We start from the raw sequence: 16,177 nt of genomic DNA, 5'->3' as shown, positions 1-16,177 counted from the left end.
CTCATACACAGTAAAGAACTTAGATATTTTAGAGGTCTGATTTGGGGGTTGAGAAAAACTGCTAAGACTGGTGGTCACAGTCAGCATGGTGGCTCACGCCTGTAATCCCAGCACTTTGGGAGGCCGAGGCAGGTGGATCATGAGGTCAGGAGTTCAAGATCAGCCTGGCCAACATGGTGAAACCCCGTCTCTACTCAAAATACAAAAGTTAGCCAGGCATGGTGGCATGCGCCTGTAATCGCAGCTACTTGGGAGGCTGAGGCAGGAGAATGGCTTGAACCTGGGAGGCGGAGGTTGTGGTGAGCTGAGATTGCACCACTGCACTCCAGCCTGGGCAACAGAGAGAGACTCTGTCTCAAAAAAAAAAAAAAGAAAAGCCAAAAAACTGGTGGTCACAGGGTCTTACTCTATTCATATCTTCCCACAGGATGCAGTTTGTATTACCCAAGTAAGTCTCAATTAGAATGAAATAGGCCTTTTCCCCACCAGCTGTAGGTTTGTAAGCTGTAAGCTACTTTTAAGCTGGCCTCCTTCAGGCATTCATGCAAAAATGACATCTATTGTAATCATTAGCAGGACTTCGGGGAATAAGAAATAGAAGCCTCATGTAGCTTATTCGTAGGGCTCTATTAGGGCTGCATTTACCACCTTTCCACTCCTGTGTGGACCCTGGCAGATGCTTGGAGACATTTGTTCATCTGCTGTTTATCTAGATCACTTCAGCATCGGTGAGGTTGGTCTCTCAAGAACCCAAAGCTCTGGTCAGTGAATGGAAGGAGCCTCAGGCCAAGAACATCAGTGTGGCCTCCTGCAATAGCAGCCAGGTGGTGGTGGCTGTGGGCAGGGCCCTCTACTATCTGCAGATCCATCCTCAGGAGCTCCGGCAGATCAGGTGTGTGTGTTTTTCTGTCTGCTCGCTTTCCTCCTCTTTTCTCTAGGACTTCTTTGATCCTTGGATTCCTTCCTCTGCCATATTCTTCTTTGTTCAGCCACACAGAGATGGAACATGAAGTGGCTTGCTTGGACATCACCCCATTAGGAGACAGCAATGGACTGTCCCCTCTTTGTGCCATTGGCCTCTGGACGGACATCTCGGCTCGTATCTTGAAGTTGCCCTCTTTTGAACTACTGCACAAGGAGATGCTGGGTGGAGGTATGTGTCATTTAGGGACCTGGGTTGGGACAGAGTCAAAATGTGGAACAAGAACATAATGTCCCCCTTTCTCACAGAGATCATTCCTCGCTCCATCCTGATGACCACCTTTGAGAGTAGCCATTACCTCCTTTGTGCCTTGGGAGATGGAGCGCTTTTCTACTTTGGGCTCAACATTGAGACAGGTGAGAGTAGTATTTTGAGTGAGGGACTCTTTCAAAAATAGAGTATTAGAATTACACAGAATTCTTAGTCCCAGGGTTCTGCTTTTGAACTTTCACAGGCCAGCTTTTTGTCCTGTTTTCTTTCTTCCTTTCTCCTGATGTCATTCTCTCTGTAGGTCTGTTGAGCGACCGTAAGAAGGTGACTTTGGGCACCCAGCCCACCGTATTGAGGACTTTTCGTTCTCTTTCTACCACCAACGTCTTTGCTTGTTCTGACCGCCCCACTGTCATCTATAGCAGCAACCACAAATTGGTCTTCTCAAATGTCAACCTCAAGGAAGTGAACTACATGTGTCCCCTCAATTCAGATGGCTATCCTGACAGGTGAGTCTCTTTTTCCTTATTTAATGAGAGCTATTGATTGAGGGGGTCGTGATGTTTTCCTCAAACCCTTACCTCAAAGCCTTTTTCCGGTGTCAAAATCATAACTGAGATGGGAAGTATAGTGCAGAGGTTCTCAAAACTGGCTACCCAATAGAAACACTTGGGAAGTTTTTTAAAACTACAGGATTTTTGGAATCCTCAGTGGGTCTGAGGTTGAGCTCTGGAATCTGTATTTTCAGAAAACTTATCAGGTGATTCAGATGATTGTTTCATAATCCCTAATTTAGAGATCATTTTGTGTCCCTGTAGAGCAGGAATTCTCAAAGGGTGTCCCCAACCAGCAGCTACAGCATTACTTGGGAACTTGTTAGAAATGCAGATTCTCTGGCTGGGCATGGTGGCTCACACCTGTAATCCCGGCACTTTGGGAGGCCGAGGCAGGAGGATCATTTGAAGTCAGGAGTTTGAGACCAGCCTGGCCAACATGGTGAAACCTTGTCTCTACTAAAAATACAAAAATTAGCCAGGTATGGTGGTGTGTGCCTGTAATCCCAGCTACTTGGGAGGCTGAGGCAGGAGATTCCCTTGAAATTGGAAGGTTGCTGGGTGCAGTGGCTCATGCCTGTAATCCTAGCTCTTTGGGAGGCTGAGGTGGGTGGATCACCGGAGGTCAGGAGCTCAAGACCAGTCTGGCCGACATGGCGAAACCCCATCTCTAGTAAAAATACAAAAGTTAGCCGGGTGTGGTGGCAGGCACCTGTAATCCCAGCTACTCAGGAGGCTGAGGCAGGAGAATCACTTGAACCCAGGAGGCAGAGTTTTTAGTGAGCCAAGATCCCACCATTGCGCTCCAGCCTGGTGACAAGAAAAAAAAACTGTCTTAAAAAAAAAGAAACTGGGAGGTGGAGGTTGCAGTGAGCTTAGATTTCACCGCTGCACTCCAGCCTGAATAACAGAGCTGAGACTCTGTCTCAAAAAAAAAAAAAAGAGAGAGAGAGAGGAAAGAAAAGAAAGAAATGCAGATGCTCAAGCCCCACCCTGACTCACAGAATCAGAAACTCTGGGAGGGGGCCCAGCAGACTGTTTTGACAAGCCCTCCAGCCGACTCTGACACAGGCAGTAGTTTGAAAGTCACATTCCTGGAGCGTTGATTTTTTTAACTGGTTGCACATTATCATTAAATGGAAAGCTGTTAAAAATCTCAGCCTAGGCTCACCCAGACCAATGAAATAAGAGTATCTTGTGGATGGGACCAGGAATCAGAATTGTCTGTCTCTCCAGGTGATGTTTAGCATTTAGCTGGTGTAATCCTGCCTTGTTTTTCTTCCTCTGTGGAGTTGCCTCATAGAATCTTTGCCTTCCTTGAGTCTCCTCAGTCTAAACCCAGACCCTTCTTTCCAGCCTGGCGCTGGCCAACAATAGCACCCTCACCATTGGCACCATCGATGAGATCCAGAAGCTGCACATTCGCACAGTTCCCCTCTATGAGTCTCCAAGGTGAGGCCCAGGGTGGGAGAGTGGGAAGTGGGGGTTGGTGTAGGGTGCTTCTGACTTTCTAAGTGACACTGTTGTTCTGTACTTGTTCTGCAGGAAGATCTGCTACCAGGAAGTGTCCCAGTGTTTCGGGGTCCTCTCCAGCCGCATTGAAGTCCAAGACACGAGTGGGGGCACGACAGCCTTGAGGCCCAGCGCTAGCACCCAGGTAAGGGCAGTGGACAAAGAAAGATGACCTTAGAGCAGGGGCCAGCAAGCTTTCTGTACAGGCCAGGTAGTGAAGGCTTTCGGCTTTGCAGGCAGTGTGGTCTCAGTTACCACTGACTGTTCAACTTTGCCATCGTAGCCTGAAAGCAGCTGTAGGCAACAGGTGAGCATAGCTGGCTTCTATAAAAGTTTATTTTTAAAAAACAGTTCCTACTTGGTGGCCTTGCAGCATCTGTCACCATCAGTTTGGGTCCTTTGTAGAGTGGTCGAATAGAGGAGGAACATGGGGTTTGGAGTCTGACAGAACGGGCTTCCAGGTTTGTTTGTTTGTTTTTTTTTTTAAGACAGAAACCAGCTTTTCAAAAGTGCCTACTGGGTTTATTTTATTTTATTTTATTTTATTTTATTTTATTTTATTGAGACGGAGTCTCACCCTGTCGTCCAGGCTGGAGTGCAGTGGCACGATCTCGGCTCACTGCAACCTCTACCTCCCAGGTTCAAGCGATTCTCCTGGCCCAGCCTCCTGAGTAGTTGGGATTACAGGCGCGTGCCACCATGCCCGGCTAATTTTTGTATTTTTAGTACAGATGGGGTTTCACTGTGTTGGCCAGCCTGGTCTCGAACTCTTGACCTTGTGATCCGCCTGCCTCGGCCTCCCGAAGTGCTGGAATTACAAGCGTGAGCCACTGTGCCTGGCCTGGCTTCCGGGTTTATTGCTAGCTGTGTGACCTTGGGAAAGCCTAAACTTCAGTTTTCTTATCTGCAGAATGAGGCAGATAACAGTCTGGAGCTACACGTACTAGGCTCAGTGGTGATACCAGCTGGTCATTTTCTTCCATGTATTCTCTGCCTTTCATGTTTCCACATGTCTGCGACAGGACCTCCCTCCGTAGTCCAGAGTTGAAGTCTTCATGGCTTCTGTTTTTATTTGAAGTGCCCCCCTCCTCTTCCCATTGAGGGTAGTGGAGTCTGTCCCTTTATTAGGTCACCTGAGTTCCTTTTTAGCTGTGCTTGATTGACTTGAAGCATCACTGTTTTGTCTTTAATGACCCTTAGATTTTTACTGTTTGGGATTGATGTTTCAACTACATGCCTCCTCTGAAACACTCTCCTCAGGCTCCTTGAGCTGCCAGCCATCAGAGTTCTTGGCTAGCTGCAGCCTTTGTGTCCCGATCTGACGGGTCCCTTCACAATAATGTCTCAGCACTTCTTCTGTGTTTGAGAAGGATGATGTGCATTCTCTCTGTTTGCAGGCTCTGTCCAGCAGTGTCAGCTCCAGCAAGCTGTTCTCCAGCAGCACTGCTCCTCATGAGACCTCCTTTGGAGAAGAGGTGGAGGTGCACAACCTACTTATCATTGACCAACACACCTTTGAAGGTGCACATGAGCTCTTTCGATAATTTTTATCTACGCCCTCCCTAATCCAGGCTGTTCTGGGCTCTGGTACCTGCAAAGCCTGACAGATGTGGCAGACTACCCTAGGAGGAGCAGAAAGGAGGGGTGGGAACTCTGTGAGATGGCAGTGAGTTTGGAGGGCTGGGCATCCTCTCCTTAGCTTAGGCTGATGGGGGATGGATGATCTGATGAGACAGGGACAGCAGGTGGTACACGCTTTGTCACTGCCTAAGCCACAGGCCTCAGAAATACGGGGTTATGTGTGCGTGCAGATACGGGTAACCTGTCATCACGTAGTCATCTCTCTACTCTCTAGTGCTTCATGCCCACCAGTTTCTGCAGAATGAATATGCCCTCAGTCTGGTTTCCTGCAAGCTGGGCAAAGACCCCAACACTTACTTCATTGTGGGCACAGCAATGGTGTATCCTGAAGAGGCAGAGCCCAAGCAGGGTCGCATTGTGGTCTTTCAGTATTCGGATGGTAAGTGGGCGCAGTCTCCAGTTTCTGAGGGATGTGAAATGCTGAGAAAGTCAGCAGGCCATTGTGAGGTTTCAGAGAGCCTCAGTTAAGCAGTAGAAGAAGTTGGGTTCATTGCTGTAAAGAGCTATTCTCTTCTTTATTTGATTGAATTTTGGAGCATGTGAACAGTACACAGTAAAATTTAGTTTACATTTCTTTCTTTGCTACTCTTTGAAAGGCCAAAAGAACAAAAGGGAGGGGTGGGAGAAGTGAACGATGGGTAAGGGAATCTAGTGACAACAGGTATAAAAATTCAGAATCTTAGGTTTGTTTTCCACTTGGTTGCTCAGGCATTTAGGTGCTCTTTCCAGCTTCAGCTCTGTGTTTATATTTTAATATCTTTTCTCGTTACACCCACCCAAGATGGCTCTAAAGACTATCAGCCCGGAAATCTCAGATCAGATAGCTGAAATGGGATTTGGTTTCCATCTTGAGAGAGAGATCTAGAGTTTCAGGGCGAGGGGGCAGATCCTAGATACCAACTGGATTTCTCTGCACATTATCTTGGGGCTCATACTTTACGTGGTTGTTAACTCCAGTAGATACTGAGTCTGTGTTGTTTTTTTAGATGAGTGGTTTTGGGGGGCAAGAATTAGTACCACAGGGGCAACCAGAGGATTCTTTTGATGAGGTAAAGTATGGGCTCATAGAGACTCAAACATATTTTTTCCACCCCCAGGAAAACTACAGACTGTGGCTGAAAAGGAAGTGAAAGGGGCCGTGTACTCTATGGTGGAATTTAACGGGAAGCTGTTAGCCAGCATCAATAGCACGGTGAGGCCTGGACCACTTGGTACTTACTTTAGGCTGCCCATCATTGTCTGCAGAATGTGTCTCTCTTAGGTTGTCTGGGGCCGCGTGTGTGTCAGATCTGAAGGAGAACAAAGCGGGTGTGGAGGATAGAGCTCTGAGTTGAGAATCTCGGAAACTGAGGTTGAACCACGCATTAGACTAGGTTACGTGAACCCCTATGTGTTTCAGATCCTGAGTGCTGTGGGACTTGAGAAACGAGTGAGACCTATGGTCCCTGCACGTAGGATGTTCCATGCCAAAAGAAAATGAGCCAAATCAGAATATCCTGAGTGCATTCCTGAAAGCTAGTCCTTTGAAATATTCCACTGCTTATGCCATGACCCTACCTCCTCCCTTGCTAAAAAGTTTTTTTCCATCTTTATTGAGGTATAGTTGACAAAAATTTTGTATATCGAAAATGGACAACTTGATGTTTTGGAGTAGGGAGATAGCAGCAAACAAAATGGACAATGAGCTGCCCTTTTGGAGTTTATGAGCAAATAAAGTACATAGTACGTGAAATGGTGAGAAGTAAAAGGGGTGCAGGACTGGAGGAATGCCAGGATGAATGTGGGAAGTGGGGTTTGCTGTTTCATATCACATGGTCGGGAGGGTCTTGTGGATACACAGTGGCATTTGAGCAGATTCCAAAATGAAGGGAGGTAAGAACCCTACCTGTGCTTGGGGAAGACAAGTGCAAGGGGTGGTAGGTCATAGGTGAGAGTGGGCGGGCCTGGTGTCTGTGGGGACTGAGCTGGTGTTCTGGTGAGAGATGAGTCCAATGGACAGCCAGGGGCCAGAACGTGCAGAGCCTGGTAGGCCATATCAGGGTTTTATTCAGAGCGTGATGGCAACCTCTGGAGGGTTTGAGCAAGGGTTTGAACATGATTGAACTTGTATTTTCAAAAGATCATGTTGCTTCTCTGGAAAGGCTGTAGGGGAGCAGGGGTAGAAGCAGCGGTAGAAGAGGTCAGTTAGGGGAGGCTCTTGTAGTAATCTGGATGCAGTCGGTGGTTGCTGGGACCAGGTGGTGATGGAGGAGATGAATAAGAGTAGTCACATTCTGCTTATGTTATGAGGGTAGGATTGAAGGACTTTGGTGATAGATTGAAGATGAGATATGAGAGGCAGAGGAATAAAGGGTCAGGGGTTTTGGCTTTGCCATTTACTGATGGGAAAGATAGTGCAGCAGGTTTGGAGTGGAAACCAGAGGTTCTGGATATACTCAGTTTCAGTGGTTATCTAAGTGGAGATGTTCACTAGATAACAATGAGAGAGGTATGGAATCCAGGGAAGAGGTACACTGGAGATACTAGCATGGCAGTTAAAGCTGAAAGTCTGGATGACATCACCTAAGACCACCCATCTGCTGAGAGCCCATAGAGACAGGATCTGAAGATAGCCCTAGAGCTGTCCAGCATTTCAGAGATAGGGTGAAGATCCAGCCAAACAAAGGGTGACTTGTGAAGTAGGAGGAGAACCGAGAGAATAGTGTTCTGGAAGCCATGGAGAAAAAGTTATCCTGAAGCAGGGGGGAATTGGTAAACTCCAAGTGTTGCTGGCAGGTCAGGTAACATAAAGATTAGTAACATGGAAGTCAGTGGTAAACTTGATCAGAGCTCTTGGTTGAGTGGTGGGGCTAGAAACCTGATTGCAGTCGCCTCAACGGAGAGTAGGAGGAAAGGAAGCTGGTACAGAAAACCCCTCAAGGAGTTTTGCAGTAAAGGACAGAGTGATGTGGACAGTGAAATTTCAGGATAAGAATTTTCTGTTTTTAATTTTTCAAGCTGGGAAACACTGCTGCATGTTTTCTATGCTGATGGGACTGATGTTAGAACAATTGCTCTAGCCATTGTTCTTGGCCAGGCAAAAGGAGGTGGGATCTCAAACCGAGTGACAGAGAAGGGAACAGATGTGGAAGTTCATGGAAATGCCCTTTTGGCTGTGTCTCTGTTCTCTGTGAAATTGCTGAGAGAGAAGATGGGAAGGAGGTATTGGCAATTTGAGTAGAGTGGAAAAGGGATGAATTCATTGTTTTAGGACCAGAAGAGTGAGTGGAGTAGGAAAATGCATTATTTCTGAGAGGTTTAGGAACCCCCTTTCAGTTAGTAGTCTTGAATTTAAAAGAACAGTCATCCTGTTGGTTGGTTTTCCTTACCTGGAGTGGAAGATGAAAATTTAATACAAGTCGAGTTTTGTTAGGTGAGCATGAGAAAGGGGAGAGGGGTCAGGGCGTTGGAATCTGCAAGACAGTTATTATGTGATTATGGTGGTGGACTATGAGCATCTGAGAAGAGGCAGAGCGGAGGACACGAGATTCAGGAAGAGTGCAGTTACTTGTAATGCCAGGGTTTAAGAGGTGGTCATAAGAATGGACAAAGTAAGTGGAAAAGAAGGGGTCAGAAAAGCTAAGAGGTGAGGGTATTAGAAGGACCTTCTCTGTGAATATTATAGTCATCAAGACTTATAGGAGGTTGTGTGGGAGAGAGTGATGGGTGGGGTGGGGATTCAGGTGACTGCTTTAGTGGGTGATGGTGGTTGTGTGGTCTGGTGGTGTGAGCCTTAAAACTGTGGTGTTTCAGGGGAGGGAGTGACAAGTCTGAAAGAGCAGACGAGGAGCTTGGGAGACTGTGCTACCTCCTGTTCCAGTGCTATGAGGGACAGTGGAAGAGAAAACAGACAAGTTAAGAGGGCCACAAGGCCCTTAGGAAAGAGCCATGGATATGAGTTAGAATGAAGTGAAGGGTTTGCCCAGAGAAGTGGCTGTCCATGGTTAATGACTGTGTTCCAGAGGGTGCAGTGAGTGGGCACAGGGATCAGGAGGGTGGAGGGTGGCATGTGAGGTCAGGTGAGGACATATCTATTCTGTTGCCAGCCAATAGAAATATTATATGAGCGATGTATGTCATTCTGAATTTTCTAGTAGCCGCATTAACAAACGCAAAAAGAAGCAGGTGAAATGAATAAGGTATTTTATTTAACCCAATATCTAAAATATTAGCATTTCCACATGTAATCAGTATAAAAATGCTTATTAAGATATTTTACAGTTTTTCATACTAATAATTCAAAATCTGGTGTGTATTTTATAGTCAGAACACATCTCAACATGGACTAGGCACATTTCAAGTGTTTCATAGCCATGTGTGGCTAGTGACTACCATATTGGACAGTGGAAGTCTACAGCCTTTTGGGAAGAGAATGGGAGTCTTGGCCTTCTGGTGGTGTCTGGCTTTAGTCTTGACTCTCTCCAAGGCGATGGGGAGGTTGAGAGCGTGGAGAGAGAGTGGTGGCAGGTGTTGGCAGGAACATGTGGAGCTCTGAGGCCCCCCGCTTCACTCTTTCTGTTGGAGGTGTGGAGGCCCAGCAAGGTGGGCTTACCTGAAGACGGGGCACTCTGGAGGTACCTTTTACCCTGTGATAGAGGTGTGGTAACCATAGTATGTATGTATGTGTTTATTTATGAGATGGAGTCTCACTCTGTCGCCACGCTGGAGTGCAATGGCGCAGTCTTGGCTCACTGCAACCTCCGACTCCCTGGTTGAAGAGATTCTCCTGCCTCAGCCTCCCGAGTAGCTGGGATTACAGGCACACGTCACAATGCCCAGCTGATTTTTATATTTTTAGTAGAGATGGGGTTTCACCACGTTGGCCAGGATGGTCTCGATCTCCTGACCTCGTGATCCGCCTGCCTTGGCCTCCCAAAATGCTGGGATTACAGGCGTAAGCCACTGCGCCCCGCCAACCATTGTAATTATTACAAATGATTCTTGGAATATATTCCTGTGTAGCTAGGGTTCTTTGGACAAATCTTGAGAAATTGTGGTTTGATTAATATGTTCTGCCCAGGAGTTTCTAGATGTGCAGAAGCCATGGGGATTATCTGGATCCTGAAGGATCTGCCAGGGAAGGCTTGTCAGTTCAGATGGGTTGAGTCTGTCTTCTTTAGCACTGGGCCGTGCCAAGTAGCTCTCCATTTGTCTACTGATGATAAAGCATTTTCATTCTTTTGGAGATGTGGTTGTAATTGAAGAAGCACTGCTGTGGAGACAGAAAAAAGCAGTTTCTTTTTTTTTCCTTTTTTTTTTTTTAGGCGGAGTCTCGCTCTGTCCCCCAGGCTGGAGTGCAGTGGCCCGATCTTGGCTCACTGCAAGCTCCGCCTCCCGGATTCGCACCATTCTCCTGCCTCAGCCTGCCGAGTAGCTGGGACTACAGGTGCCCGCCACCATGCTTGGCTAATTTTATTTTTGTATTTTTAGTAGAGACGGGGTTTCACCGTGTTAGCCAGGATGGTCTCGATCTCCTGACCTCATGATCCGCCCGTCTCGGCCTCCCAAAGTGCTGGGATTACAGGCGTGAGCCACCGCGGCCGGCTGCACAGTTTCTTTTTCCCTCTTGCGGGGTGGTAGAGGGTGGCTGTAGAATCAAGTTCTTCAGGTTCCTTTAGTTATTTGTCAGTGTTTCTGTTGGACTTTTCTTTCTTTCTTTCTTTCTTTCTTTCTTTTTTTTGAGACAGAGTCTCGCTGTGTCGCCTAGGCTGGGATGCAGTGGCATGATCTCAGCTCAGCTCACTGCAACCTCTGTCTCCTGGGTTCATGCAATTCTTGTGCCTCAACCTCCTGAGTAGCTGGGATTACAGGTGTGCGCCACCAAGCCCGACTACCCACATTACTGTTTCCTTTACGTGGACTCATTTTTTTATGTAAAGGAAAACTTGGGAAGTTTTGTATTCCTGGTTTGGTGTGTTCATTGTGTTTTCATATTTCATAAATATGTAATAGTGAAATAATAAATGTTCACCCCAGTGCCTCATAAAACCGTTTCCTGTCCCGCCTTGCACTTTGAGAAGTAGTGCTGCAGATGAAGGGTCGAAGAGTTGGGGGGAGTCATTCTGAGAGAGCTCTGGCCCCTTTGGCTGAGAGAGACAATGCCCTTCCCAGGTGCGGCTCTATGAGTGGACAACAGAGAAGGAGCTGCGCACTGAGTGCAACCACTACAACAACATCATGGCCCTCTACCTGAAGACCAAGGGCGACTTCATCCTGGTGGGCGACCTTATGCGCTCAGTGCTGCTGCTCGCCTACAAGCCCATGGAAGGAAACTTTGAAGAGGTGATGCTGGTGGGGGGATGCGAGCAGACTTCTTGCTTGAGCCACGGCCCCTGCAAGTGTCTCTGGTGGGGAAGGATAAGCCAGCCCAGTATTAGGGGCAGAAATGTTTTCCCCGGAGCAGACATTCTACATTGATTAAGTTTTTTGTTTTTTTGTTTTTTTTTTTTTGAGACGCAGTCTGGCTCTGTCGCCCAGGCTGGAGTGCAGTGGTGCGATCTCGGCTTACTGCAAGCTCTGCCTCCCAGGTTCACGCCATTCTCCTGCCTCAGTCTCCCAAGTAACTGGGACTACGAGTAGCTGGGACTACAGGCACCTGCCAACACGCCTGGCTAATTTTTTGTATTTTTAGTAGAGACGGGGTTTCACCTTGTTAGCCAGGATGGTCTCGATCTCCTGACCTCATAATCGGCCCGCCACGGCCTCCCAAAGTGCTGGGATTACAGGCGTGAGCCACTGTGCCTGGCCCTGATTAAGTATTTTTAGAGACTCCCAACTCGAACTCTGACTAGGCTCCATCTCTGGGCAGTTGGCAACCAAATGGGCTGCGTTGGCAGAGAGGTCGGGGAGAATCCCTCTAGGGTGACACTTGTTGAACACCATGCTATATCTTCTGCAGGGTGGGGCCTTGCTCCTGAATAAAGGAAACACAAGTCCCAGAACTGGATTCCATGCAAACTGCTGATTATGCTTTCTTCTTTCACCTTGTCTGTTTTAAGATTGCTCGAGACTTTAATCCCAACTGGATGAGTGCTGTGGAAATCTTGGATGATGACAATTTTCTGGGGGCTGAAAATGCCTTTAACTTGTTTGTGTGTCAAAAGGATAGGTGAGTAGTGGCCAGCTCTGGGAGTGGTGGGGAGGGCTGGGAGTTCCTTGGTCTCTGGTGGATGCAAGCATTGGGTTCTGTGTCAGGTTCAGGTGCTCCTGTTTACAGAGATAGAACTTTCCTCGTCAGAGAATAAAAGGTGACAGAAATCCACCTCTTTAGACTGGCTCCCCTACTGTGGAGTATGTCAGCTCCCCAGGGAAATTGAGCACCGTGACCACTGCACGTGGTCCTGTCTCAGGGCCTGTGGTGGAAACAGGAGGTTCAGAAAGTGACTTTCTCACCGCCTTTCAGCGCTGCCACCACTGACGAGGAGCGGCAGCACCTCCAGGAGGTTGGTCTTTTCCACCTGGGCGAGTTTGTCAATGTCTTTTGCCACGGCTCTCTGGTAATGCAGAATCTGGGTGAGACTTCCACCCCCACACAAGGCTCGGTGCTCTTCGGCACGGTCAACGGCATGATAGGTAAGGTCACCCCTGTGGGGCACACCCCCACACAGGCCTCCTTCCTGATACCAGCATTCTGAGGGACTGGGGAGAGCAACTGTACAAGACCTAGGTGTTTACTAGAGGAGGCTGCAGCACATTAGCCCTCCCTGAGCTGCTCACCTGGGCTGCCCTTTACGTAGAGGATACATGCTGTGGGGTTGAGCTCTCTGCAGCTCACTGCCTCCTTCACTTCTTCAGGGCTGGTGACCTCACTGTCAGAGAGCTGGTACAACCTCCTGCTGGACATGCAGAATCGACTCAATAAAGTCATCAAAAGTGTGGGGAAGATCGAGCACTCCTTATATCCTTCCCAGAGCCATCCCCTTGCTGGGAAGCACATCCCGGCATATGTGGCACACGGAGTCACATTACCCGGAAGCTACTACATGTCTTGATTAGGTTCCTGTACAGAACAGGTTTTTAGTTTTGTTTTGTTTTTGACTTTTTCATGTGGAAAATTTCAAACATACACAATAGAACAGTATATTGACTCCCAAAGTACTTATCACCTAGCTTCCGCTGGTCCATCTTGGAAATGTACATTTATATTCCTGAAATGTGTCCGCCTCTGGCCCTCTCGGTGTAGCAGGCCAAATGTGAATTTAGATCACAACACAGGAGCACATCCTTTCAGGGATTTGGTTGAGGGCAACAGTGTCTGAGACTAGAGAGACTACCAGAAGAAAGGGAAAGGTGAAGAAGCGGAAAACACTGAAAGAATCTGCCACCCTGGGACCCCCAGAATCCAAGTGCTATTGGAAGTTTGTGTAGTACAGGAGATATAAAGGGCCCTCCCCGCCCCCCTGGAGGTGGGAGGAGCTCCTGTCTGTGACTCTGGCCCTGCTCTAGCCAAGGGGGGCTGATGGGCTGGTTTATTGGTTTTTTGCTAACAAGACTTTTGGCAGCCTTGTCTCACTGAGTCTCAGTTTATTCATCAACGGAGCTGCTGCTTTTATTCTTCTTCTTCTTCTTTTTTTGTTTTAATTGGAGGTGGGTTCTTGCTCTGTTGTCCAGGCTAGAGTGCAGTGACATGATCATGGCTCACTGCAGCCTTGACATCCTGGGCTCAAGTGATTCTCCCATCTCAGCCTCCCGAATAGCTGGGACTGTAAGCACGTGTCAGCTCACCTGGCTAATTAAAAAAAATTTTTGTTTTTTGTAGAGACAGGAGTTGATGATGTTGCCCAGGTTTGGTCTTGAACTTCTGGACTCAAACGATCCCCCTGCCTCAACCTCCCAAAGTGTTGGGTTCACAGGCATGAGCCACCACCACACTGACCCCTCTATGGAGCTTTGACGCTAGACTTAGGTGGTTCTTGTGCATCAGCTTTGCCTAGAGCACTTTTAAAGAACTTCCATACACATACGGGCTTCACATTAATAGACTCTGATCTGTACTTTTAAAAACTATTTTGAAGATCACCCCAATTGAGAACCAATTAGATTAGGTCATATTTTTACATTTTTTTCAATTCCAAAAATGTCCAAATAAAAGCAAGGCGAAAGGAAGTGTTATTTCCTTTCTAATCCTGATGATTGCTTTAGATTGTGGTCTTATTCAAAGGTGGGGATGACTGAGGAGGGTGTTTCCTGATAAGCACATGTTCCTTAACTCACCCATCCACCTGGAGATCCTTTCACACCGAGCGGAAGACAGAACCAGCCACAGGTTTCATTGACGGTGACTTGATTGAGAGTTTCCTGGATATTAGCCGCCCCAAGATGCAGGAGGTGGTGGCAAACCTACAGGTGAGCTGTGTGGTGTTTAACCCTGGGCCAGACAAGTCCACTGCAGGTTGGGGCATACCAGGAGACTGTCTCTGGGCACCTCTCCTCCTCAGTTCCAAGATGCGAGGGGACCTCTGTGTAATCCTTACCAGATGGAAGGTGGAGTCTGAGGGAAAAGAGATGTTTGTAGTTGTGGCTCGTGGGTACCCACTAGGTACCAGATGCTGTGCTAGTAACTCTACCCATGTTAACCCCGTCCTTGAGCAGTGAAGACACATCTGGGATCTTTAGCAAGACCCAAAGGTGGGAGGCAGGGTCAGGATCCCGTAGGGAGGAGAAATGGCCACAATTCTGGAGTTTGGGATATTGCTCACTGGAGATGGTGTCTCGGGGATAGCAGAAGAGGGAGAATCTTGAAGAGGGAGAAATAGACCAGGTGGTGTCCTTGCTGACCTGTGCCACCCAGGGGGAGGCGTGGGTTTCTGGTGAGTCCTTCCTCTGCCATGACAATGGTGGAGTCTTGTGCCTCCTTCACTGGGGGCATTCCCTTCCCCACCTGTGGGAGAGCACCCTCTTGGTCCTCACAGCCCCGCCCATCTTCTCATTGCAGTATGACGATGGCAGCGGTATGAAGCGAGAGGCCACTGCAGACGACCTCATCAAGGTTGTGGAGGAGCTAACTCGGATCCATTAGCCAAGGGCAGGGGGCCCCTTTTCTGACCCTCCCCAAAGGCTTTGCCCTGCTGCCCTTCCCCTCCTCTCCACCATCGTCTTCTTGGCCATGGGAGGCCTTTCCCTAAGCCAGCTGCCCCCAGAGCCACAGTTCCCCTATGTGGAAGTGGGGCGGGCTTCATAGAGACTTGGGAATGAGCTGAAGGTGAAACATTTTCTCCCTGGATTTTTACCAGTCTCACATGATTCCAGCCATCACCTTAGACCACCAAGCCTTGATTGGTGTTGCCAGTTGTCCTCCTTCCAGGGAGGGATTTTGCAGTTCTTTGGCTGAAAGGAAGCTGTGCGTGTGTGTGTGTGTATGTGTGTGTGTGTGTATGTGTATCTCACACTCATGCATTGTCCTCTTTTTATTTAGATTGGCAGTGTAGGGAGTTGTGGGTAGTGGGGAAGAGGGTTAGGAGGGTTTCATTGTCTGTGAAGTGAGACCTTCCTTTTACTTTTCTTCTATTGCCTCTGAGAGCATCAGGCCTAGAGGCCTGACTGCCAAGCCATGGGTAGCCTGCGTGTAAAACCTGGAGATGGTGGATGATCCCCACGCCACAGCCCTTTTGTCTCTGCAAACTGCCTTCTTCGGAAAGAAGAAGGTGGGAGGATGTGAATTGTTAGTTTCTGAGTTTTACCAAATAAAGTAGAATATAAGAAGAAAGGTACATTTGTTTTTGCTTTTATTCACCCTGCCCAGCTATCCAGGACTCCAGGTTAACTATTCCTAATTTACTGCGAACTTAGGCAGTATCCTCCCTTTTATGGCAGTTGTTGCATTCACTTGCCCTTGCTGTTAGAACAGCTCTTTTCAAGTAGTGAAAGTGAAGACATCTGTACCTCTTCTTCATCACGTGATTGTTTGATGGGATCCCAAGGATGATGGGCTTAGAAATTCACTGGTCTTTTGGTTGTCCTTGACACCATTTGATTCTTACTTGCTTCTGTCGGTAACCTGCTGGGCCTGGGGGTTGCCTGGACTGCCTTTCCTGGTTTTATAGCCAGCTCTGTGTGCAGTGTCCAGTCATCTAGCCCCCAGGCCACCTAGTAGCTCCTCATGTACCTCCCAGCTGCTTGTTGCCACATGCCCTTTGGACCCTCATTTTGTTTCCTCTGATCTAATCAAGTGAACCTTTGGTGCTTTTGGTTTGAGAATACAGCAGGGGTAGGGCACATATGGGATTCACTCTTCTGTCTG

General features: G+C 48.0%; 1 protein-coding gene across 1 annotated transcript in view; it reads left to right on the top strand.

Annotated features, from left to right (window-relative positions):
• Positions 1–15,643, top strand: part of DDB1 (damage specific DNA binding protein 1) — a 33,702-nt gene extending 18,059 nt beyond the window's left edge. The window contains exons 14-28 of the mRNA XM_034932715.3: positions 714–892; positions 990–1,153; positions 1,231–1,338; positions 1,494–1,701; positions 3,103–3,198; positions 3,292–3,403; positions 4,656–4,779; positions 5,114–5,278; positions 5,997–6,091; positions 11,050–11,220; positions 11,937–12,046; positions 12,341–12,510; positions 12,733–12,835; positions 14,160–14,283; positions 14,873–15,643. Coding sequence (XP_034788606.2) covers positions 714–892; positions 990–1,153; positions 1,231–1,338; positions 1,494–1,701; positions 3,103–3,198; positions 3,292–3,403; positions 4,656–4,779; positions 5,114–5,278; positions 5,997–6,091; positions 11,050–11,220; positions 11,937–12,046; positions 12,341–12,510; positions 12,733–12,835; positions 14,160–14,283; positions 14,873–14,956 — 2,013 coding nt within the window. The 3' untranslated portion in view covers positions 14,957–15,643. The remainder of the gene's footprint in view (positions 1–713; positions 893–989; positions 1,154–1,230; positions 1,339–1,493; positions 1,702–3,102; positions 3,199–3,291; positions 3,404–4,655; positions 4,780–5,113; positions 5,279–5,996; positions 6,092–11,049; positions 11,221–11,936; positions 12,047–12,340; positions 12,511–12,732; positions 12,836–14,159; positions 14,284–14,872) is intronic.
• The last annotated feature ends 534 nt before the right edge of the window (positions 15,644–16,177 follow it).

The sequence above is a fragment of the Pan paniscus genome, chromosome 9 (genome assembly GCF_029289425.2).
Source record: "Pan paniscus chromosome 9, NHGRI_mPanPan1-v2.0_pri, whole genome shotgun sequence".
Classification (NCBI taxonomy): domain Eukaryota; kingdom Metazoa; phylum Chordata; class Mammalia; order Primates; family Hominidae; genus Pan; species Pan paniscus.
The sequence above is the reverse complement of the archived record's forward strand: the minus strand, read 5'-3'. Positions and strand labels throughout refer to the sequence as shown.